Source organism: Danio rerio, chromosome 14 (assembly GCF_052040795.2).
Source record: "Danio rerio strain M-AB ecotype USA chromosome 14, GRCz13ab, whole genome shotgun sequence".
Classification (NCBI taxonomy): domain Eukaryota; kingdom Metazoa; phylum Chordata; class Actinopteri; order Cypriniformes; family Danionidae; genus Danio; species Danio rerio.
The window spans coordinates 30,534,119-30,559,257 of record NC_141034.1 but is presented as its reverse complement, the minus strand read 5'-3'; the positions used below and the strand labels follow the sequence as shown (position 1 = coordinate 30,559,257).

Below are 25,139 nucleotides of genomic sequence, written 5' to 3'. Positions count from 1 at the left end.
GAGGAAAGACCCGCCCACTAGTAATGATCACAGCCTCATTAGCATAATACATTAGTCTTATTTTTGAATCAACACAATGCTGACACATATATGTAGGCATATGTAGCTCTACCCTCTTTTAAAAAAGCTCATTTGAATTTAAAGCGACAGTCCGCGATTTTAATTTTAAAGCGACAGTAGACACAATTAGGATCAAAGCCTAAAAGGGAATTTACAAAAAGTTTTAAAACATTATTAGTGTGAATTTATTAGACTTGTTTTCCATCCTCCATAAAGTGGCATAGTAGGCCCCCTTTAATGATAATATTAAAAATGAATGATAATATTGCAAGGATGTTAATCAAACAAGTTTTCTAATTTTGTGACAACACAACTGACTGTTATGTATGACAATATTGACTATTACTATTGTGGGAATATAAATTTATATAATCTATATATAACTGAAAAGTAGTTTTTAGAGTGTGACAGATTTTAAAATGTCTTGGTTTCCTGAACTTTCCTGACTTTCTCCAAAGTAATGCAAATTGTCAGTTCCACAGCACGGCTGTGTCTATGGTCTTCTTAAGTCGGTCAACTTGTCAGAAGGTTTCTGTCTCCAGAACATCCTTTGCACACTGTTTTAATGCTCACAACTCTGCCTTTTTCTTCGGTGATGCTTTCATGCTAAAGAAACCCTTTTGTTGATTAACTTGTGTGGTCCGTAGCTGGGCCGATTTCTAACACCTATATGCCAGTTTGCCGTGCTGACTCCAATACTCAATTTGCATGCTTTGTTTAGCCATCTCCCCTCCTCCTAAGAACACATCATAGACAGAACAGCTTTGTCTCAAATCAGACTTGTGATAAAACTCACAGATTGCAGACCTCCAGTTGGCTCTGCAGACACATGGACTTCTTGAAGACGCTTTATGAATGCAGATTAACCAACACGTCAAAATAAAGGAATTCTGCTTGTTTCGAGTCTCCTGGACTGGGTTCTCTTCTCTTCTTCATCATTTATTTTATTACAACACTATTTATTGAAGTTCTAAAACTAAATGACAAGACGTGTAGGCACCGCAAAGATTAAATTACTTTATTTTAAAAAACACATTGCGAAATATCAGAGCACAAGCTTTGTCCCAAAATTACTGCTCCTATATATGAACCATTAAAAATGACATCCTTTAGTAAAACATAGAGAATAGCTTTCATCAATGATTAAAAAGATACATTTGGTAACAATCATAACTGGTCCCTTATATCATCATCATCAACATCATCATCAGCTTCTAGTCTAGCTGTGGTCATCTTTTTAAATCAAGGTGCAAGTTCAGAAGTACAGACGCTTCTGATGCATAATAACATTAGTGCAAAACAACGCTACTGAGCTGCTCAAGCCGGAAGAGGTAATGCTGTACTGTTGCCTGAGAAGATGAGAGGAGGATCTCTGCCGCAGCGCATCGTGGTCAGGTCAGGTCTGTGGAGTGGAGTATAGAGAGTGATGTCGACTGCTCTGATCTGTCCTGTTGAAGAGGAGCGGAGTCGTCTCACTCGAGCCAAACCAGCTGCAAACAAAACCAGAGACAATGTCACAACTGAGACTACAGTCAAACCTTATCTAGACACTGGAGGCCTGTTCCAGAAAGCAGGTTATGTAATATTATCAGGTGAGTTAAAATCCTAACGTTTATTTTGCTAGAGCATATTGGTATTCTTTAGATGAACAATAAATCTGAATTTAATCCACAAAAAATGTAATTTAATCCACTGAAATATTTTGGTCATCTTCAATCAGAGTCTGATTGCTTTTGAATTTGGAGCGTACCTGTCAACCCTTTCTTTTTCCAGGGATTCTCCTGTATTTTACAGTTCTATTCCGTTATCATCCCGTACAGGTATTTTCCAAAATTTCCCCCGTTATTTTAGTGTTTCTCTGAAGGGTGGCAAATAAACATAGAGAATCGAGACTCCCTATACACAACCCCTACCACCGAACCACCAGGGGTCGCCCCTTGCTCTTAATTGTGAATCTGTTCTGTGCGTCCGCTTTGTTTAGGCATGAAACACTTTGAAATAAACATAACGGCGGGATTTGCTTCCTTTCCATTACAGGTGCCGTCTCCCCTTCATAGGCCATCCTCAAAACAGTCATATAGCGCTGTTGACGCGCTTAATAGTGATGAATAGACGCTGTTTCCTAAATGGATTCTGTACTCGTGATTTGAAGCGGAGCACAAGTCTGGGTTTTGGATGCGTTTAAACAGATACACACATAACTAATAATAATAATATCTAAAGAGACAAGTCGGAAACTTTCATTATAACGTTAGATGTGTGCATTTTTAAAGTGACACCTCTGTTGTTTGATGTAATGAAACATAAAAAATCTAAATCAATCATTCATTCGTTGCTCTTTAATCAGAATATGTAAATTATACAGTGAAGAAACGGATTGAGATTTGACAGCTTGATTCTATTTCCTCATAATAGCTATTCATTTTAATAAGCTGAACTGTCTAATTTATTTGCTGCTAATGTATGATATTTTTTCGTTTGTAAATAATAATAAAACCTATTACTGACCATTTAACTGTTTATTTACAACGAAACAGCTCCAAATGAGCATATTTTCCCTTATTATGGTGGGCATATTACTTATTTTCACATCCCAATGTTGACAGGTATGATCTGCAGTGGCCGTCCTTTTCTGTTGACGTCAGTTTGACAGTTTCAGCCACAATATTCTTTGCCATCTCCCTCTTACCTTTAATTGACTATGAGGGAATGGTGCGCAAAACAAAGCCCCGTCTCCTACTCATTATTTCATTTCAGTTTTCAGAGAGAGCACATCAACATATTCCGGTCTTCGAGGATAGGTAAGTAGATAACCTCAGCCTTCAGTTCCAGAAACCAAAGTAACTTTGCAACTTATCTTATAAATATAACCTGCTCTGGACGTAGACATTAGTAGGCGATAGCTGTACTTCTCTTATACTGAGGCAAAATTTCTATGGTATGAGTGAGATCGAATCACTGGTTAGAAATGAAAATGTTTTTTAAAAAGTGTGAACTGTGATATGTGTGTGAATAAGTTACAGTTTGACTGTATTAATGCTACCATATCTGAGCAGTAATACTCAGCGAACACATATACCTGCTGTGAGGATTGATGCTGCGAGTCCAGAGAGATCCCATATCATCATTGTCATCCATTCCACGAGGATCGTCAAAGAAATATGAGCGTGAGCCTCTTGAGCTTAATATGGCAGGACTGCGGCTCTGGTGAAAAAATAAATAAAGCAAACAGGTTAGTGACTCAACACTGCCATTGTCACTGGATACAGATACAGAGCACAAACTGTGTCACTGACTTTTGTCTTTAGTCTTTACACTTTAGTCAGAGCAGTATAAAGGGGATTATGGTGGTGATGTACCTGTTTATAGTGAACAGATTTGGTGTACACCACATACTGTATTTGAATGGTTTTTACACTACAAAAAACATTTTCTTACTTTGATTTTTTTGTCTAGTTTCTAGTCCAAATATTTACAAATACGGTGTCTATGATATAAAGTGATTTAAACTCCACAGCAAATTCTTTCAATTTAAAAATATTCCTCTGAACAGAAAGATGAATGAAACGTTATTAAAAAACATTTCTCAAATCAAACTTTCTGATTTAATTTATTTTATTATTGAAAGCAGATATGAAACTAGACTGTTTGTAATTTTTGATAGAATTTTAAAGACTTTAATTTTTAATAATACAAAACAATTTACATTCTGTGAGATGTTATAATTATTTCTGAAATGTACTGAATATATTTAAAAATGGAATTTAATCTTGTAACAGCAAAGCTGAATTTTTTGCTTAATCGATCCAGTCTTCAGCTTCACAATATGCAACATTTACTATTATTTTTAATGCTGAATAATTCTTTCTGCTTCTAGAAACTGTGATACGCTTTAATCTGGATGTCTTCATTAAATAAAAAGTTTGAAAGGACATTTTATTCTAATATATTTGTTTCAATATCAATACAGTTTTGGTGTGGCTAATCTTTTTTAGTTCACATGCTATATCATCAGGGCTGGATTAACCGACGGGCATTATGGGCATAGGCCCGTGCGCACTTGTGGCCCCTGCGCGGGGGGGAAATGCTGATTTTGGAGAGTCTATTTAGGCTAAATGCAAATAGTGCAAATAGTGGAATAAGCTAATTGAGTGATTCCCGCCCATCACCGTTTCATTGACAGAGACAACATAACTAAAGAGCGCATTATACAGCAGCGTGAGTAGCGTAGCTCGTAAAGGCAACTTGTTTCTGCGCGATCATGAACCCAGTTCAAATCTAGCGTCTGATGAACTCATTTTTCTTTTCCCCCATTACATATCAGATTTTGCCTACTCTTCATCACGAAGAACACAAGTAGGAATCATTAATAAGTGTCTGTATAATAGAAGACTCAGATTCATAGAACTGAATTGGAAAGGTGTTAAATCCAAATCATATGCAGTTAAAGTTTGTAGAAGTTATGCATTAAAAATACCATTAAATATATATATTTTTAGTACTGCATCAGTGAACTTGAACAAGTATATTAAAATCCATTCATTTTCACTAGTTGTATTAGTATATTTTTTTCAAAGTGTGCTTTAAATGCTTTAAAAATTAGTTAAATCTCAGTAGACTATACGTTTATCATTATACTGAATATCATTTACTTTTAAAATGCGGGTAATACATTATAGATTAATTTTATAAAAAAAATATTATTTTATTCTTATTCTTTAATTTAACAATAGGGGTGCGACCAGGTAGGGGGCCCACAAGTAGAGGTCTGCATTCCTGCAGCTGTACCACGGGAGCCGGTTTTTTTCTCCCCACCGCCTGTTAGCAGGAACGGGTGCAGCAGGTAGAAAACGGGGCGGGTCGGGCAGCGGGATAACAAGTGCTGAATATAAGCGGGAGCAGTCGGGTTCGGACTAAAACCTGGCGGGAGCCGGATACAAAATTTAGTCCCGCGCAGATCTCTACCTACAAGACACTGTGCCCAGGGGCCTCTGAATTCTTAATCCGGGCCTGTATATCGTTATCATTATAGTTGTAGTCCTTGATGTGAATATCTATGTTTTTATCCAAACATGCTAATTAAATTTATGCACATTTCTAGAATACGACATAAACAATTTGCAAATAAAACAGTAGTTTCAACCAAGTAGTCAAAGAGAAATCGTCACTTCCTGATTAACTGGCACCAAATATAAACAGTAAAAAACGGAACTTGCTGCAGTCGGAGGAACTGCGTGGGCATTTTCTCCATTTAATAATTGACTTGCGCCTCAGAAGACAATGTCGACACACAATGAACACGCATTTGAAGGTGTCAGACGCAGAGCACAGATGCTCTTGACAATTCTGGAGGTCATTAATAATTTAATAACACTAATACTGAAATGGTTAAGGTGATTTTGAATGACCAAAACAACATTTGAGATGTTTTACAGTGTGCTCAGCCTGCTGGTTTGTCCATTCACACACGTTTTTATCATATTTATCTTTATCTTTTATAACAAAATTACATAAATTTTTTTAATGCGCACACTGGAATTTGTTCGGTAAAAGTGTTTCCATCGTAGCTTATGTGCATCTTTTTTTATTGAATAAAACGTTGATCCTACTCAGTTATGTGCATTTTCAAAATTCGCATCTTGGCATTTCCATCAACCATTTTTTATGCGCATTTCCAAAATTCGCATAAAAATAGGTGAATGGAAACAGCTAATGACTCTTAAATTAAAAAATATAATAAAGATTATTCTGTCTCTGCAGTTTTCAACAATAGCATATTAGTCAAACAAAAATGGCACCTTCTCCTGCGGAGGCTGGCGAACTCTGAAGATGAGGATAAGTAGACTGGTAGGCAGCAGCTCCCATATGAAAAGAACAACTCCGAAGATGATGTATCCTCTGTCTCCTAGCTCACTCTGAAGATCAGCCTTTAAGGAGGACATTAAACTTCTCAGACTGACAGTCACAGGAAAAAACATTTTTCAATTAGCCTCCGACAAAAAGGCCCACCTGATCAGAGATGTTGTACCAGTCGTAGTCAAAGGCCTCGATTTTATGATCGTTCGACAAAAACAGCACCGCAAGATTGTAACAAGCCCTGCTAGAGAAGAGCAAGATCACACCGGCTCCCAAAACCGCAGTCCGACAGAAATCCTGCAAGCCAAAAACAAAACAAACAGACTATGGATGTCAATGGTTACCAGTAAGAATGCACCGATATGGATTTTTGGGGCGATAACAATAACCGATAAGTCTTAAATTTGGAGGTTGATAACCGATATATTAGCCGATAAATATAAATATTTAAAAATTGTATATTTTTACACAGTGAACAAATGATTTTATTTTAAAAACTTCATAAAAAGTGAGAACTGGTCTTAGAACAAGCTACTCAAAGCAAACAAAGCAATAATTGCCAAGGATTTCCTTCTCTTCACTTAGCAAATAAACTGACTGATGCATAAAAATAATGGGTTAAATAACAAAACGAGATTTTATTAATAAACAAGTTAAATGAATATACTTTAAATAAAATTAAAATGAAAGAACTGAAACCAGCTCGACTGTTCTCAAACAAAATGTTACAGTAATGTACAATTGTTAGTCATTTGACACTTGTCTTACCACACTCAAGCAAAATTCTCTCATGCTTACACAAAGCTATTTATCTTTTATTTACATCAGTTAATAATAGTGGATTTAAGTTGTGCCAGCATGCGTTGACTGCTTCATCAAAGACACAGAATATAAACATTTCATCTTATTTGTGTTTAATTTAATGGAATAATGAAAATATTTTCAGAAGCATGGCATTAAGAATTTAGTAGGGATGCTCTGATCAGGATTTTTGAAGCTGATACGAAGTAACTATTGCGATATTACATGCTAATGCATAAAGCACATTTTCCCTCGAAGTATGTGGAAAAACTCACCTTACCTAAAGGAATAAAGAATGTTGCATATAATCCCTTAAACATGTCTCTTATAACCATTTAGTGTGGACATGTCATGGTCAAAAGCAGTTTTACAGATTCAAAAAAAAATTTAAAAATGGTAAGAAAAATGATATACAATGCAAATGATGAAATAATCATTTAAAATGTCTCACATGTCTGTTTTCGGTAAGTTAAAATGCACACCTATAAATATGTAACTTCTTTACTAAAAGGAAATAGGCCTATACACTTCTGTTTATTGCAATAAGTATATTACAGAAAGTTATATCTATTCATTTAACCTAACAACTGTAATGCTTCATCGATGTGCCTCTAGAGAAATGTTCTCTCTCATCACCATGATTTGCGGGTCTCATGGATCAGCTATGAACATGCAAGAGACTCGTGGAGTTTCCAGCAGAGGTCATACAGTTGCATGAAACACCGGTTACGGCAGCTCAAAACACTGGCTATACAATGCTTCAGACCATCACTCGCGCAAGACGTGCCAATAAACTGTATGAACAGAGGTCACACCACATCTGTATTTAGCTGCTGTGTTGGAAGAACAGCAATCGCTCACACCCCATGCATCATTTCTCTTTTCACTAGATGTAGCGCTGCTGGGTGCGCACATGCATCTCCTCTGCGCAAAAAACATTAAAAAAATCATAAACAATCAGTCGGTTCAGCGATCGGTTAATGAGATCTGCCAGATTGGCGAGTGCCGATCAAGTCATAAAATGTGATTACCGATTTCCAGCCGATTGATCGGAGCATCCCTAGACTTTAGCAATGAAATATTTCTTCTGTGGGTAAATAAATGCCAATTCCATTTGCTATTATCCACCCCAATTTTAAAAACACATATAAGCATGTGCGTTTTGCGGAGTCCCGTAGATAAGAAAGAAAGAACGGACTTTGAAGGAAATAAACAATTTGAGGACAGTTCCATTATAGTGCAGCTGAACTGGAAACTTTATGCCTATACACCAGCCAATCTGAACAAGTTCCCACGTGTGTGCAAGGCAGGGAGTTCTGTACAATTACCTAATATATCGGCTTAAAGATATGAGCTGAATTTTGATGTCGGACCGATAAAGATAACATTAAAAATAGCAATTATTGGTTGATATCGATATGGCCGCCGATATATCGTGCATCCCTATTTACCAGTTTCTAACACTCTTCAAAATATCTTCTTTTGTGTTCAACAGGAGAAAGAAAAACAAACAGGTTTGAAATAGGGTTGGGTCAATAGACAATGCCATCATCCATCGCCAATGACCACTAGACATCACAATGCTGAGCCGACAATGAGATCCTCCACCTCCAACCCGCTTGCGAAAAATACACACTTAGGCCCCGTTTACACTACGTCTTAGTTTTAAAATGGCATTTTAGATCGAAAACAATTCACGTCCACACTGGCGTTTCACCTAGCATTTCTGAAAAGCTCTCTCTCCACAATATACCACTGAAAAGGCCCACAAACAAACACACACTCATGCGCTGCAGCGTCTGCGCACATCTGAGCTCCAGCAGTCAGTGCGCTATGAGAACAAAACCCCAGAGAGCAGTGCATATCGGACAGTTTATCAAGGATGTACTGCTGGATCGCATCTCACTATAGTTGTTAAACATGATATTTAATTAATCTTGTCTATCTCACGACTCTTTGTTCTGTTGAATATATTGGGTAACGTGTCACAGCGTCAGCACACTGCTTTAATCTTTCACTTTCACGCTTGTACTTAGTATTTTAGCGAGTTTGTGGACGCCATTATAACCACACAGATCACTCTGCCTATTCATGCCAGAGTCCTGCGGAAAAAGTGATTGACAGGTGTTAACTTATCTTTATTTATTTATGATTTGGTTATGGGTAAATCAAAAACCATGCGAGTCAGGGAGTTGAAACTGTAGGCTACAAATAATTAATTATGAATTAATTAATTATTCATAAATAATTAATTCACCGCCGCCTATGACGACAATGCCATCGTCCATCGTGATGTTTCAAATTGGACATCATACAATGCCAAATAGGCTGACATCACCCAACCCTAATTTGAAACCAATGGAGGGAGAGTAGATAATGACAGAATTGTCATTTTTGGGTGAGCAATGCTTTTAATACATTTAAACTTCAACATTTTTTTTACTAAAATACATGCAAGACTGAGCCTGGAGTCCTCCATGATTTCTGTTCTTCCTTATAACAACACACCCGAATGCATCACACTTGTGATTACACATTTATATCATTTGTTGATATTAAATGAAAGCAGAATTAGCCGTTGAGTATGCACCTTACTGTGTAGATAAGGGGTAGTCGGTAGTGAGGATCGAGTTAACAGGAGCAGAGATGTGGCCAGACACACAGCTTCCAGAATAAACAGCAGATCATTCACCAGCACCCGAACCAGAACCAGACTCCATGTGTTTTCATCAGCTTTTCCAGAACCGTCATGTTGTCCGAGGCTCGCGCAAACTATGTTGACACACAGGAAAATGACGCTCATGGCTGCATACACACACCGAGCCGTCCGTCTACAAGTCAAAGTTTACACGCAAACACACACAAGTCTCATTAAACAGATGATATCAATTAATATGCATGTACAGCAGTGATTGTCAGCACAGCAAACTACTAAATAATTGATTCTCATTGTGATGAAGTAATATTGATATTTAAATCCCCCAAAATTTATCTTTCACTGTTTTCAGTTGAGGAATTTTTTAAAAATCTATAATGTGTACTAACCTGTTTACTCAAAATAAGCTTTGTAATTCAGTCAGTTTTAATATAGAGGTTTCAAACTATGTTCATTTTCAAACAATAAATATCACGTGGCGCTCTGTGACAGATTGCATTAGGATAAAATAAACATCACCGAACAACAGAAGGTATGTTGAAACAATGCACTTCCGTATCATGATGTGTCATGTAATCACTCAACCAGTGTTTCAACAACAGACAGACATCAATACAGCAGCTTGTCACGTCCTTTAATATTTACCTCAGAAAAGTAATTAAATGTCCAAAACTGTTGACTCTACTTAACCTGTTCTTGACTGATAAAGGCATTTTTGATTAATTACAGCATGCTTTTGTTTATTAACAGGATTTAAATATTTTTTTTTATAAACAAGTGTAAACCAAACTCAGTACATTGTTATTATAACTTTATTAATACAAAAACTTCCTTACGTGTAATATGTAATGTACCAACTGGAGTTCCTTGTACAATTTATATAACAAGTTAATCTAATTAAATAAAATTTTTATTTGCAGACCGAAACCAAATCCTTTCTAAAATGATTTGAAATAAGCAAACAAAGTAAAAACAATAAAAAAATTCATAAATAAAATATTTATTTTAATTCTCTCCCTCAGCAAAAGTTTTTTTTCTGAAAATCTAATGTTTCTACTTTTTTAAATATCTACATTTTATTGCATTATTTTTGACATTTTATAAAAAATATCTGATATATTGCTAGTTATGTAAAGTTCTAAAGTATATATATATATTTTTTTTTACTTTTAATAATACAGTTGCAATCAGAATTATTAGCATCCCTAAATTATTAGCCCCCCTTTTTATTTTTTCCCCCAATTTCTGTTTAACAGAGAGAAGATTTTTTCAACACATTTATAAACATCATAGTTTCAATAACTAATTTCTAATAACTGATTAATTTTATCTTTGCCATGATGACAGTAAATAATATTTTACAATTTTCAAGACAATTCTACAGCTTTAGATGACATTCGAAGGCTTCACTAGGTAAATTAGGTTAACTAAGCAGGATAGGGTTATTAGGAAAGTTATTGTAGAACAAGAAAATATATAGCTTAAAGGGGCTAATAATTTTGACCTTAAAATGGTTTTTAAAAAATTAATAACTGCTTTTATTCCAGCCGAAATAAAACAAATAAGACTTTCTCCAGTAAAAAAATATTTTCAGACATACTGTGAAAATGTCCTGAATCTGTTAAACATCATTTGGGAAATATTCAAAAAGAAAAAAATAAGGGGGTTTAATAGTTTTGCAACTGTAGTTTCAGTAAAATGTGAGTAAGTAGAATGTTATTCTATTCAGTAAATCACAAACAACAAGAAAGGTCTCAGGGCCTTGCCCTTGAATACTGTTATTCACAATGGAGTAAAAAAGGTTGAGAATTAGTGATGTATGTGAAAGTACTCACAGTCCTTTGCTGGGATCTATGTTGAATACACTTCTAACTTTGAACAGCTCCTGTCAAAATGAAATATTGTTATTAGGGAGTGGATTGGTTCTTCAACTGTGCAAACACATGACATCTTTGTTTATGAACCTTCACTTGTCTTACCTGAGTGAAGTAAAGGTTGAAGAGACTCAGGGTGAAAAACTGCAAACAAACTGGGAAGCAATAAAGGAGCCAGTAGAGCGGAGTGGGCAGATGGTTGGCAGCAAGGGCATCGTGGAAATAAAACGAAAAGAGTGTTGTGCGAAGCGCAGCCCAGAACAGGCAAAGAAAAAGAAATATACTCTGGTAGCTCCAGCGTTTATGTCGAAAGAGTAAAAGCAGCCAAAGCTGAATGTATACGATTAGAAATAAGCCCCCATAAAGACAGGTGTAGAGAACCGTGACCCCCAACTGCACTGATGGGGCCACGGCTGGTCTCATGGGGGACGGTGGAACAGAAGTGTGCATTGTGATGAGGAATGTTAAAAATATATAATACACAAAGCCTTAAAATAAAAGTAAACTAAACCGGTGTAAAATGTCAAGATATTTCATATTAGTAAAATGATTAAACAAAACTCAGCCATGTTTGACTGTAATATTATGAATTATCATTTGTCTGATTTGTTTATTATCACATAATATTAATAAATCCAGGTTTTAAAAAAACGACGACGAAAGTCTGAAATGCCTTTATCAGAATTCCTCTTGATAATCTGTGATCAGCACCTTCAAAACAAAAACGAAAGCGTTTGTTAAAAACGCAGTAAAGTTTTACATTCAACAATTCACACTGATTCACGCAGACTGCAAAACAGAAAATAAAAACATCTCGTCCGAAAACAAAGTCTCCTAATTAACTGTAACGTTAAATGATCAGGGGTTTTGACAGACGCGATGACAGCTCAACCGTTTCCTCACCAAGTTAAAAAGGTTCATCTTCCGAGTAGAATTTGTGTAACGTCACAAATTATAACACTTTTCACTTTTACCTAATTTATAACAGTTTAAAATCTGAACAATAATAACTTCAGAATGACCTAAAGTGGCTAGCTGAGCGGCTAACGTAGCTAGATTGAGTTTAAAATCGATTTGCTAGTTCACAAGTCGAGCCGGTTTTTGATGTAAATAAGCGACACACACGTTTAAAATCCCCTTAATGTAATAAAATTAATAGATTCAACTATACCTTATGAACGACTAATACAGTGTTACAGACGCAACAAATACTGTAAATCCTTTCCTTCATCACTTGGGTCACATTCCTGTTTATGCACTGCGTTATCAAACCGACTCATCGCTGATGGCGACATCAAGCGGCGCTCGCTGGTAATGAGAAACGTAAACAAAAGTTTTTTTCTCTTGTAAAGACCACGCCCCGTTTGTAGCGTCACTAGTGGTGGGCGTGGTCTGCAGGCAACAGTATGGGTCTCTCATAAAATCTTACAAAACTTACTACTTAACTTATTAGAGCAGGCGTGCCCAAACTTTTCTTATAAAGAGCCAAAATCTAAGCTTGATAGAGAGCTCTGAGCTGAAAGTAAATATAACAAACTGTGGAAAGTTGCCATGGGTAATTTCCTCATTTATTTCAAAATATCTATAAATGAATAGCAAAAATTACTTCAACCGTATTTACTAATGCATTATCATTTTTGTTAACAAACTTATTACAATAAAACCACTTTATAAAATTCAATTTGTAAAACAATGGAGTTCAATGCTGAATACGCCAGTCATGCTGAACCTGCCTTTGCCTTGATTTGCACACTGATGTCTTCTGCTTTTCCCCCTATTCATTAAGTGAAAGTGTGTACCTTTTTAAAAAAAAATCTGATTCATTTACAACATTTAATTGAATCATTTAATTGTATTTTTTGTTGCTCAACAATAAACCAACTAACAAAAGCTTATATTAATAAATGAGAATCTCTGTTAAAGGCATTCCCTGACCCTTCCCAATCATTTATTCCTCTGACAGGCCAAATCAAAGGATACAAAGGGCCAGCTCTGGCCTGCATCTCTGTTATAGAGGCTACGAGGGATCAAAATGGCACAAATATTTTTTGAGAAACATTTCTGCTAGTAATAATAACAATAATAAAAACAATATTTAATAATAATAATAATAATAATAATAATAATAATAATAATAAAAATAAAACATTAATAATAATAATGATGATGATAATGATAATAATATAATTAATCTACCATATGGAAAATGGCAGCTAAATTTCAAGAGGGTGACGCAGTGGCGCAGTAGGTAGTGCTGGCGCCTCACAGCAAAAAGGTCACTGGTTCGAGCCTCAGGCTGGGTCAATTGGCGTTTCTGTGTGGAGTTTGCATGTTCTCCCTGCACTTGCGTGAGTTTCCTCCAGGTGCTCCGGTTTCCCCCACAGTCGAAAGACATGTGGTTCAGTTGAATTGGATAAAACTGTCTGTAGCGTATGAGTGTATGTGGGTGTTTCCCAGAGATGGGTTGCAGCTGAAAGGGCATCCGCTCTGTAAAAAAGTGCTGGATAAGTTTGCGGTTCATTCCGCTGTGACGACCACAGATTAATAAAGGGACTAAGACGACAAGAAAATAAATAAATGAATTTCAAGAGGATAAATACAATACTTATAATAAAAGAAAACCATTTAAACACAGGCTTGCAATGAATATTTCAATAAATGAAACCAATTTTTTTTCAATGTGTTCTTTTGTCAAGAAGAGGAATATGAATCTCACACATCTATTCTATTTTTTTGTTCTTTGATCTTACACCAAACGGCTTCAAATTTGTACATCTATTTTTTATGTTCTTCAGTTTGTGTGATATTTCTGTTATTTTTTTCTTTAGATAATGTTTTGATCCTGCTTTGTATCATAGGCATACACTTCATATCTAACATTATTCAAATTTCTATTTATATCTGCAAATATATTTACTTTGGATTTACTTATATCATTTTTGTCATCACTTAAAAATCTCCAATAAAATCATTATAACTCATAACATTTTTTAAATAAATCGATCTTTTTAAATTAAAAAAATATAGCCTATTATTAATTTGAAAATACAGGATATACGAGGTAAAAACTTTGCATTACCGCGCATGGCCGGTGGGGGAGCCCTTAGTCAAAGTCACACTCCTGTTGTTGACAACAGGAAACGGCGGTTAGTTCAATTTTGCGCCATCAATAACCGTCATGTCAGCTGTCATTTATTCCTGTTCGTCATCATCATTTTTTGTCTGCATTTCAGAACAAGATTTATTAGGTAATCGCTAAATGGTTAAACAAATATCCACACAAAATAAACATAAGCCTAACCGTTTGTTTAAGGACCGAAAAAACATATATTTTTAATAACTTGTCGTTTCAAAAATTCAATGTTTCGCAGAAGCGGTCTGTGCAGATTCGCAGGCTGTGAGTCAGAGCGGTTTATAATGCATGAACTGATTGCGTGTTACTAGGCGAGGTTGTTCTTCCTCACTTTTTCCTCTCTCTCTCTCTCTCTCTCTCTCTCTCTCTCTCTCTCTCTCTCTCTCTCTCTCTCTCTCTCTCACTCATTACTCACTGTACCGCACTGTTGTAGTTTTGCAGCCACGTCGCAGAGAGAGGCAGCATCGCTTTTACAAACCCCCTTCTCTTCTCTGTAAACGCCTAACTGGTCCGACAACACGTTTATCTCCTCGCGCTGCGTTCGTCAGACGTTTGTTTACACCTTTATATTTTTAAAAGAGTCACTCGTAACAGATACATTTGCAGTAGTTTACGGCTGTGGTTATGGTGAGTAGCTTGTGTGCTAACCGGGGTTTCAAACTTGCTTGCTTAACGTTAGTGTTTTAAACGGTTACTGCTTATTTCTTTAGCATTTAAGCAGTAAACTCTTTCCTAGTCTTTTAGCGGTAATTACAGTATTTACGTTTTACTTGCTAACAAGCTTTAGACATTAAGGAGCATTTATCTATGTATCTATCTATCTATCTATCTATGTATCTATCTATCTATCTATCTATGGACAATTAAACAAACTTTTATGCATTTACAATACAATACAAACACGTTTATATACGAACTACATTATCATGTGTATTATTAGCCTGTTTATCTGTCTATCTTTGTCTATCTTGTAGTGTAAAACAGTTTTATAATTAATAATATACATGTGTTCCAACGGATAAAGACTACATATACAAACAAATTTAATTCCATATTCATTACACGTTTGTACACCATTATATTCTTAGTAAAGTCAAATAAAGAGATTATTGTGCATGATTATACAGTATCTGTCTGTCTGTCTGTTTACATTTACAACATTGTAAATACTCTATGCATTTTAAATGTAATAATAACAAGCAGTGCATAATATATGCAAATGACTAATTCATTACATGTGTGTTACATTATGTGAATTGTGCAGTGTATTATACAATGATATTGTGTTTTTTATGCATTCAATTAATATTATAGGAGCCAGAGGAGATACAAGGACGTAGATCAGCTGAACATATGACAGATGAGGAAGAGAATGAGAAAGCAACATCGGAGAGGAAGGATGATGCAGAGGAATCCCGCAAAGCAGGGAGACCGCCAATGTCTCGCATCCCTACCTTTCAAAGCTCAGTGGGCCGCAAGCGAGTCACCATCCAGAATGCAGAGTCATCGCCGAAGATAGATGGGTCCAGCCAGCCGAGCCAAAAAGAGAGAGCTGGCTTTACAGAGGCTGGAAGAGTGAAAATGTCAGTATCCGCAGGGAGAGAAACAGCACTGCCCATTCCATCAGCTCGTTTAAATACAAACCCTGCTGATGATCTCTCTCAAACTGATATCTTGGAGCACACCCCCACTGTTTTAGCTCATGAAAAAGATCAATGCCTTGATCAAAAGTCTGAGATTACAAAGGACTCTGATCAGGATGATGTTTCACTTCAACGACCCCCACTCAGGAGTACATGTGAGACGTCTGGTCATGTTGTAGAGCCCGTTTCTGAGTTTGAAACCCAAAATGGGGAGGCTGTCTCAGAAGATGAGCACATATCAGCCCATGGGGCTGTTGTAGAGGATTTGAGTTCCTGTTCTTCTGCTGAAAATGAAGCCTCTGGTCAAGATTGTGAAGAAACTTTGAGAGAAGACATAAAAAAAGAAACCTCATCTCAACCATGTCGGACAGAAGAAAATCTTGTTGTAGAGAATAATGGGAAGCAATGCTTTATTCCAAAGAAGGAGGATGCATCCATAATTAGTGGTCAAGATGAGACTGCCAAGATAGAGAGGCCTACAGACAGTAAAAAATGTTTTAAAGAAACTGAACAGCAAATTAAACCAGCCAAATCTACTCACATAAAACACACCAAAGACAAGACATTTACACCCTCAAAGGTGCGTTGAAACATATTTCATAACATGCAATAAACAAAGTTAATGGTCCTAGCAGCATGCTAATGTGTTCATACAAAGACAACAAATTTATAATCTTAAATATTAAACTCCTTGAAAAATCTGCTAGAAATATACTATATTTATTATTTTTTTGATTCTGCAGTACGAATATCTAAACATACTACAATATTTATACATTTAATTTGTTACTTTAAACTTACTTAAATATGTAAGACTTGAAGACCTGTTTTCTGAAAGATACATCAAAATAAAGCAAGGTTTTGCTTTGAATAAGCTAAAATATCTGCCATTAGGGTTAAAATAATCTTGTTTAGCTTTTGGTTTAATTATTTTTTTTCTGAGAATTTTTTTTTCAAGATATTTATTCTTGTTTAGGACAAAGTGATAAGAATTTTCTTCTTTTCAGAAAACCGGACTTAATATCTTAATATAACACTGTATGTCTTTAGATATTTTTACTGGAAAACAAAACTAAAATACTGAGAAAAAAAGAAATACACTGCAAGTGCAAGACAAGCCTACAGAACAAATTGTCTTTCTCTGAACTCATTCGACCTTTTGCTTTGCATAAGTATGCAAACATGAAGTAATTGAGACTAGTCGCCCTAAAGTGTTTGTTTTGTCCTCGAAGACTGATCAGAATTTCAACAGAAAATATATGTATAAAATTAAATTATCACAAAACTGCAATTTTGTCGCTAAAATAAATCTAAATGTATGTTATTGGAAAAGTGTCTGTTTATATATTTGCTCAACTTTATTTTTTGAAATTGATTTTTGAATTGTTTTAATAGACAAAAGGAAGGAGCTGTGCATGTTTCTGGCTCTTGCCATCTGTTCTCCTTCTTTTGGGTGGATTTGCGTTGCATATCTGGCAGTATGGAGTGCCTAAATCTGTGTCACAACTGATGTCGCAACTGGAGCTCCACTGGTTGGAAAGTTTCTGGATGGCTCAAGAGACATGCAGATCTGACTGCAGGTGACAAAATATGACTTCTTAATATTTCTAAACATTAAAATTTACAAATCTGAGACATTATTGTTTAAATGTGTTTTTAAACGTTCCTTATCAGGCTTACGCTTGTTGAGAGCGTCCCTGAGGGCCTCAACTTCCCCTCCGGCTCGCCACACCTGCCAAGCATTTCAGAAAGTTGGATTAATTTACTAAACAAAGCAAACAGCTCTGTCCACATTGCTGCTTTCTATTTCACACTTCGAGATTCAGACCTGGGGCTTACAGAGCCCTCGTCTGTGCTGGTATGTGGTTTTGTGGATATTTAACTATGCATAATTATGAATTTACACACTCATAAGTTTCGTGAACATTTACTACCTGCATAATATGATCTAATCGGATATGGCTAATAACGTTTCTGTTTATGTTGAACGGATAATAATTTGTATCATTTCAACAGGGAAAAAAAGTGTTTAACCAACTGAAGCAGCTTGAACCAAAAGGAGTGAAGTTGAAGATTGCTGTAAACGCCCCTCAGCCATACATTGCAGACACCGATGAACTGGTAGCAACAGGTACAACTGCTTGCTTATTGCATGTTTGCATTCAGAATGTGAAGGCATACTTAAAGGTTATATAGAATACATTGATACAGTATATTAAATTGTTCTTTAATACAATTGAACATATTGTTCTTTAATGGGGTGGCTTAGTGGTTAGCACTGTCACCTCACAGCAAGCAGGTCGCTGGTTCGAGTCCCGGCTGGGGCAGTAGGCATTTCTGTGTGGAGTTCGCATGTTCTCTCGTGTTCATGTAGGTTTCCTCCAGGTGTTCTGATTCCCCCCACTGTCCAAAGTCCACTGCTATAGTCTATATGAGTGTGTGTAAATGTGTGTTAGACAGGTTTGTATCTTGTTTTCCAGTACTGGATTGCAGCTGGAAGGGCATTCGCTGCATAAAACATGTGCCAGAATAGTTGGCGGTTCATTCCGCTGTAGCGACCCCTGATAAATAAGAGACTAAGCCAAAGGAAAATGAATAAATGTTCTTTGGTGTCCATTTCCAACTCTAGGAATTGTCCCTAATATGATATGGCTGGTTTTGACCAACCACTTTGGAAGTGTTTTAATATTAATGAGCTCTGCTATGACACTCTGCAGCTTGTATCAGTTACAGATGATCACACACAAACATACTCTGTAAAATATTCTCTGAAATACACACACGCAAAATAATCATACTTAAGTTGTCAATACATATTTTAACAGAATAAGTAGATTCCTTGTTCAATGACAAACTGAAGTCATGACGTGGTTTATTTTAGCTTGAATGAGTGAGTGAGCTATCTTTAAGCTACCTTAACCTGTAACTAGCCATCTAGTTTGCTTCTGAGCTGTGTTGTGGATGAAATATAGGCAAAATTATAATTATACTTGACAAAAGGGGTAGACAGAGATGTATTTAGGGTTGTTTTTTGTGGGTTTTAATTAATATCGACCTCTGCATAAACAGATGAGTTATACAAGTGTATTGCTATTTTTAAACTCCAGACAAAAACAGTAAGATCTGAGTGACCTGATGTATAAACGTTCATTAAACACTTATATTCAGCATTCTACAATGTTTGTTGCCACTGTAGAAATGTGCAGCATTTCACAATATACACATCAAACTAAGAAAATATACATTTAAACAGACCTTATGCAGACCTTCGCAGGACTTTTAGGAACTTGTGTTCAAAATAAAAATTCAACATGCATCTTAGTAAGTATAATGCAAGCTTAGATAAACTTAAAAATAAGGGATTTTTTTTTATTATTGACAATAATTGTAATATCACCAGAAAACTTTGTGGCCAATCAAACTCCTATTGCTCCTTAAGCTATGGTCCTACTGACTTTACTTGGCTTGTATAATTCAGTCTGTTGATTTACATGAGAATGTGGAAACAATGGTGTTTGAGGAGCACGATATGTCATTTCATGTACTGGTAAAACTCATATTATTCAGTTATGCCTAGATATATCCAGATTTTCATTCTATGGCACCTTTAACGATTCTAAATTGAGTTTCGCAGGCCTTCTACAATAGATTTACTTCCATCCTAGGTCAACACACTTCACATATTTAACATTGCTGTGCAATCTTCTTTCTCGCAGTGTATGAAACTCATCCAGTCTATCAAAACCCTTTTTTAAGGGCCTAGTCTTTTGTATTTGGTCTGCTTGCATTTCGTGCTGCAAACAAAAGCACATGACCATATCTGAATTTCAGCTTCAAAGGCTTCCTCAGTGCTTGTGTACACAGTAACACTGGTGTTGGATTATCAGATCAGTTCAAGCCCTCATCCTTTGGACGTGCATGCAAAGTGGATTTGCTTTGGCAGTGCACAAAACAGCGCCGTCTTAGCGCGTTTTTAGCTATTTAGGCTTCAGCTCAGCTCAGTCAGAGTAAAAAGTGTTCAAAGAAAGCCCATAAAGACTATAGGCTAGCTTTATGCAAATCTGTCACAAACTTACTGAGGTTTGTACATGAATTAAGACTGTAAGTATTGACAGTTTGTTTTAGGCTGTTTAGGATCTTTCTCTTCAGAATACAATGACGTATACTTTGTTGTACACTTTGATCTTTGTAACTTTGTAAACCTTTTACATTTACAATCCACTGTATTGTAGCTTTCATGTGGGTAAATAAAGGTAAAAGCATAATAGGTGCTCTTTTAAAATGGTAAATGCTTCAGTGGCTCGGAATGAATGATATGCAGCCATTTTCTTTCAGCTTACTTGCTCTGTGCTTTCTCTCAGGGGCTGAGGTCAGGGGAGTTGACCTACAGAGCATCACTGGAGGCATTTTGCACACTAAACTATGGGTTGTGGATAAGAAACATGTATATTTAGGAAGTGCAAACATGGATTGGCGTTCTCTTACCCAGGTACATCTGATTCTGTAAACTGTGTCCATCATTGCTCTATGACCATGTAAATAAGAAAATGTTTGTATTCATTATTATATAGTGCAATTAATTAGGCTATTATATTAAAAATTAAAACCCATTAAAAATGAATCAATTTTTAATGTATGTGCTAAATTATAATCAATATTTCTAATAGGTCAAAGAGGTTGGAGTGGCTTTAGAAGACTGCGGCTGTCTAGCGCAGGACGCTTCACGAATTTTTGACGTTTACTGGGACATCGGCGCTCAGAAGAATGGATCTCTACCTCCTTTCTGGCCGGGCCGTTTCTCCGCTCTCTCCAGTTCTAAGTACCCATTAGCTGTTAAATTCAACGGTGTCCCTGCACGTGTCTATTTGTCTGTGAGTTGTGTTTCTCTCACAAGTTGACTCCATTTGTTTGGTGTGGTTGTTTTGTTATCCCTATTCACAATATGCATTCATATTTTTAGAGCATGTTTTGCAATCATTTTAATGACCCTATTCACTTTTCCACTCATCTTTTGGCTCTTATACTGTTTCATTTTCATCTGCTCCATCTGTCTTTTTTTTGTGTGTAAAATTGTTTGTCATGGTGACACTTTTAAAATTCTGAAAAACAGTGCTTTGTCAATAATACTTTGCATGGAAAGTGTAAATGGCACACAATATTAAGTCACTGGCCACTTTATTAGGTACATCTTTTTAAATCTGCACCACGAAACAGCCTTGGAATAGATTCAACATGGTGCTGCTGGAAACATTTCTGAAGAATTGGTTCAATGCAGACATGATAGCATAACACTGTAGAACTTTCAATAGCACAATCTTGATGTAAATTTCCATTTTCAACACAGCTCAAAGGAGATTAATTGAATTGAGATCAGGTGATTGTGGAGGCCATTTCTGTACAGTGAAGTTATTGTCATGTTCAAGAACTATGCTCGACACGCTTTGAGCTTTGTGACATGCTGTGTTATTCTGCTGGAAGCCATCACAAGATGTGTACGCTGTGGTCATAAAGAGATGGACATGGTCAGCAAACACACTAAAGTAGGTTGTGCTGTTTAAACAATGTTCAATTGGGGCCCAGTCAAATACCCCCACACCATAACATCAGTCTGAACCATTAATACGAAGCAGGATTTAAGCTAAATTATGACCCTATCATGTAAATGTCACAGCATGAAAAGAGACAGCTTTTTATAGTATTCTGTTGTCCAATGTTGGTGGACCACTGTGAGCTGTAAGTCTAGTTTCCTGTTCTTAACCTACAGAAATAGCATATGGTGTGATCTGCTGTTGTAGCTCATCTGCTTCAAACTTCCACTTTTCGGTTCTAACGATTTATATGATACCTCAGTTATGACATGGTTTATGAGTTAATGTGGCATTTCTATCAGCTTGATATAGACTGGACATTCACCTCGGACCGCTGGCATCAACAAGACATTTTGCCCACCAAACTGCTGCTCCTTTGATATTTTTTTTTCTGTCTATTTATTGTAAATCCTTAATATGGTTGTAGGTGAAAATTCCAGTAAATCAATGTTTTTTGCCATGTGATTGATTTTAACTTTGCTAAACTGGTTTACCTAGTAAAGTGGACAGTGAGTGTACATGGCCTCTAAATGTTTTCATTAATTTCTACACTCACTGGCCACTTTATTAGGTACACCTGTCTAACTGTTCATTAACGCAAATTTCTAATCAGCCAATCACATGGCAGGCAATCACAAAGCATTTAGGCATAGAGATATTGTCAAAATTATCTGCTGCGGTTTAAAGCGAGCATAGAAATCCGGAAGAAAAGATATTTAAGTGACTTTAAACGTGACATGGTTGTTGGTGCCAGACAGGCTTGTCTGAGTATTTCAGAAACTGCTGATCTACTGGGATTTTCACGCACAACCATCTCTAGGGTTTAGGCCGGAAAAAGAGAAAATGTCTGAAAAATATCCATTGAGCAGCAGTTCTGTGGGCGCAAATGTCTTGTTGATGCCAGAGGTCAGAAGAGAATGGCCATACTGGTCCCAGCTGATAGAAAGTCAACAGTAACTGAATGAACAGTATGCAGAAGAGCATCTCTGAATGCACTACATGTTGAACCTCGAGGCGGATGGGCTACAGCAGCAGATGAACACACTGGGTGCCACTTCTGTCAGTTAAGAACAGGAAACTGAGGCTACATTTGACAAAGGCTCACCAAAATTGGACAATAGAAGATTAGAAAAAAGGTTGCCTGGCCTGATGACTCTCAATTTCTGCTGCAACATTCAGATGGTAGGGTCAGAATTTGGCATCAACAACATAAAAAGCATGAATCCATTCTGACTTTTATCAACTGTTCAGTCTGGCGGTGGTGATGTAATAGTGAGGATATATTTTCTTGGCACACTTTGAGCCCATTAGTACCAACTGAGCATCGTGTCAATGCCACAGTCTACCTGAGTATTGTTGCTGACCATGTCCATCCCTTTATGACTACTTCCAGCAGGATATAGCGCCATATCATAAAGCTTGAATCATCTCAGACTGGTTTCTTGAACATAACAATGAGTTCACTGTACTCAAATAGCCTTCACACTCACCAGAACTCAATCCAATAGAGCACCTTTGGGATGTGGTGGAACAAGAGATCATGGATGTGCAGCCGACAAATCTGCAGGAATTGCGTCATGCTATCATGTCAATATGGACTAAAATCTCTGAGGAATATTTCCAGTACCTTGTTGAACCTATGCCATGAAGGATTAAGGCAGTTCTAAAGGCAAAAGGCGTTCCAACCCGGTTCTAGTTACTTGTACCTAATAAAGTGGCCGGTGAATGTATTTTCAATATCACATGAAAATGTTTGACTTGTTGTTTTAGAGTTCGCCTCCTCCTTTGTCATCATATGGGCGTTCTGATGACCTGTCAACCATCCTGTCAGTAATTGCTGATGCTGAACGGCTCATTTATGTGTCAGTGATGGACTACCTTCCCATGTCCGAGTTCACAGACCCCATTCGGTAATCATCAGTTTGAGAAGTCATACATTTGATTATTGTGATGTTTTTCATTTTTGCTTATGTTTTTACTGTGTTCTTTCCGCATATAATGTATTTTATGTCTTGTAGGTTTTGGCCTCTCATTGACTCGGCCCTCCGTGAGGCTGCTTGTACCAGAGGTGTTGAAGTCAGGCTGTTGGTCAGTTGCTGGAATCAGTCTCCTGGTGCCATGTTTGTCTTCCTCCAGTCTTTATCGGTTCTCAACAAGCCGCCTCTGAGCTGCAACATACATATCGTGAGTTTAGCATGCTCTGGGCATTTTGCTTTTTAAATTCAGGCATCACTGGGGATTTCACGCGTGAACATTTAATTTCACAGAAAGTCTTTGAAGTACCGTCAACACGAGAGCAGCAGAGAATTCCGTTCGCACGCGTCAACCACGCCAAGTACATGGTGACTGATCGAGTTGTTTACATCGGTATGTTAGCAGTTTCCCTGTGCACTCATTTCACAGCATGATCTCACTTCAATATTGCAGCAACCTGACGGCAGGTTTGGCACTGCATGATGAAAACCTGCCAACAGAAACAGTCCATGTCTAGATTCACAATTGCAGCATTGTGAATGTGGGTTTTAAAATAAAGCGAGTGTCAGATTCATAATCCTGTTATTGTATTGTGTTTTCCAGGAACGTCCAACTGGTCTGAGAATTACTTCACCCAGACGGCAGGGGTTGGGCTGGTTGTGAATCAGACAGGTTCTGCAGTCGGGCAGGGCCAGCAGACTGTTCAGACGCAGCTGCGGGAGATTTTCCAGAGGGACTGGCATTCAGAATATGCCCAAAGCCTCAGTGATGTACATGCAGAGCATTGTAGTGGAAAAAAGCTTACATAATGCACCGGGCTCTTTTATTTGTTATGTTGCTATGCACTATCATAAAAAACAACAACAATATCAACAACAGAAACCAAAAACTCTTCCCTGCGGCATTTCTGCCAACTGATAACTTATTATTGCTGTGTGTATTTGCAAGAAGGATGCTGTGCATTTTTAATGTTTGTTATAAATATGGCATACATTTGTTATTGTTTAGTTTTTTCTTTGATTGTATATTTGAATTATGTGACATTTGCCAGGATAAGGACGACATCCTTGAGCAAGCACTGATCTATGATGTTGAAATGGTTCAAAACATGCATGTAAATGAAATATTGTTGTAATAGGTGCCTTGGCTGTGAAGTTTGTTTTCAAAATAAAACTACTTTTCAGTAGTTTTCAGTTTTATGCTTTGTAATTAATGTCACTATTTTAAATAATTATTTATGTTTAACATTGGTGACACAGTGGCTCAGTGGTTAGTACTGTCGCCTCACAGCAAGAAGGTCACTGGTTCGAGTCCTGGCTGAGTCGGTTGGCATTTCTGTGTGGAGTTTGCATGTTCTCCCTGTGTTTGCGTGGGTGTCCTCTTGATGCTCCAGTTTCCCCACAGTCCAAGACGTGCACTAAAGGCGAATTGAATAAAGTAAATTGGCCCTTGTGTATGAGTATGCATGTGAGAGTATATGGGTGTTTTCTAGTACTGCTTTGTAAAACATGTGCCGGATAAATTGGCGATTCATTCCACTGTGGAGACTCCTGA

The 25,139-nt window shown here is 36.9% G+C and overlaps 2 protein-coding genes across 6 annotated transcripts; one reads left to right on the top strand and one right to left on the bottom strand.

Moving 5' to 3' along the window:
- Positions 1–1,063: 1,063 nt before the first annotated feature.
- gpr137 (G protein-coupled receptor 137) lies at positions 1,064–15,990 on the bottom strand. 2 transcript variants are annotated; one of them, XM_087280374.1, is made up of 8 exons: positions 15,835–15,990; positions 11,353–11,958; positions 11,209–11,258; positions 9,308–9,548; positions 6,070–6,213; positions 5,859–5,987; positions 3,140–3,264; positions 1,064–1,550 (listed from the first exon to the last, which is right to left on the bottom strand). In XM_087280374.1, the coding sequence occupies exons 2-8, from the start codon at positions 11,695–11,697 to the stop codon at positions 1,457–1,459; spliced, it is 1,128 nt and encodes a 375-aa protein (XP_087136500.1). In that variant the 5' UTR covers positions 11,698–11,958; positions 15,835–15,990; the 3' UTR covers positions 1,064–1,456. The 2 variants fall into 2 exon arrangements, with proteins under 2 accessions (XP_087136500.1, NP_001002691.2); NM_001002691.2 differs by lacking the exon at positions 15,835–15,990 and adding an exon at positions 12,419–12,550.
- Positions 14,397–24,771, top strand: pld7 (phospholipase D family, member 7). 4 transcript variants are annotated; one of them, XR_015507529.1, is made up of 11 exons: positions 14,397–14,495; positions 15,695–16,603; positions 17,419–17,603; positions 17,698–17,881; positions 18,040–18,154; positions 20,385–20,512; positions 20,691–20,842; positions 23,382–23,521; positions 23,630–23,795; positions 23,879–23,978; positions 24,189–24,771. XR_015507529.1 is itself a non-coding variant. In XM_087281550.1 (11 exons), exons 2-11 carry the CDS (start codon positions 15,734–15,736, stop codon positions 24,392–24,394), a joined length of 2,298 nt encoding a protein of 765 aa, XP_087137676.1. In that variant the 5' UTR covers positions 14,397–14,495; positions 15,695–15,733; the 3' UTR covers positions 24,395–24,771. The 4 variants fall into 4 exon arrangements, 2 of the variants coding, with proteins under 2 accessions (XP_087137676.1, XP_087137675.1); XM_087281550.1 differs by having other exon boundaries at positions 20,691–20,894; XR_015507528.1 differs by lacking the exon at positions 14,397–14,495 and adding an exon at positions 14,810–15,007.
- The last annotated feature ends 368 nt before the right edge of the window (positions 24,772–25,139 follow it).

Coding starts and splice junctions, on each gene's coding strand:
- gpr137 (XM_087280374.1), bottom strand. CDS start 11,697: ATGCACACTTCTGTTCCACCGTCCCCCATGAGACCAGCCGTGGCCCCA. Junction 6,214..9,307: donor CCCCTTATCTACACAGTAAG/GTGCATACTCAA, acceptor TTTGGCTTGCAG/GATTTCTGTCGGACTGCGGT. Junction 5,988..6,069: donor GGTACAACATCTCTGATCAG/GTGGGCCTTTTT, acceptor TCCTCCTTAAAG/GCTGATCTTCAGAGTGAGCT.
- pld7 (XM_087281549.1), top strand. Junction 17,882..18,039: donor CAGAGCCCTCGTCTGTGCTG/GTATGTGGTTTT, acceptor TCATTTCAACAG/GGAAAAAAAGTGTTTAACCA. Junction 23,979..24,188: donor TGATCGAGTTGTTTACATCG/GTATGTTAGCAG, acceptor TGTGTTTTCCAG/GAACGTCCAACTGGTCTGAG.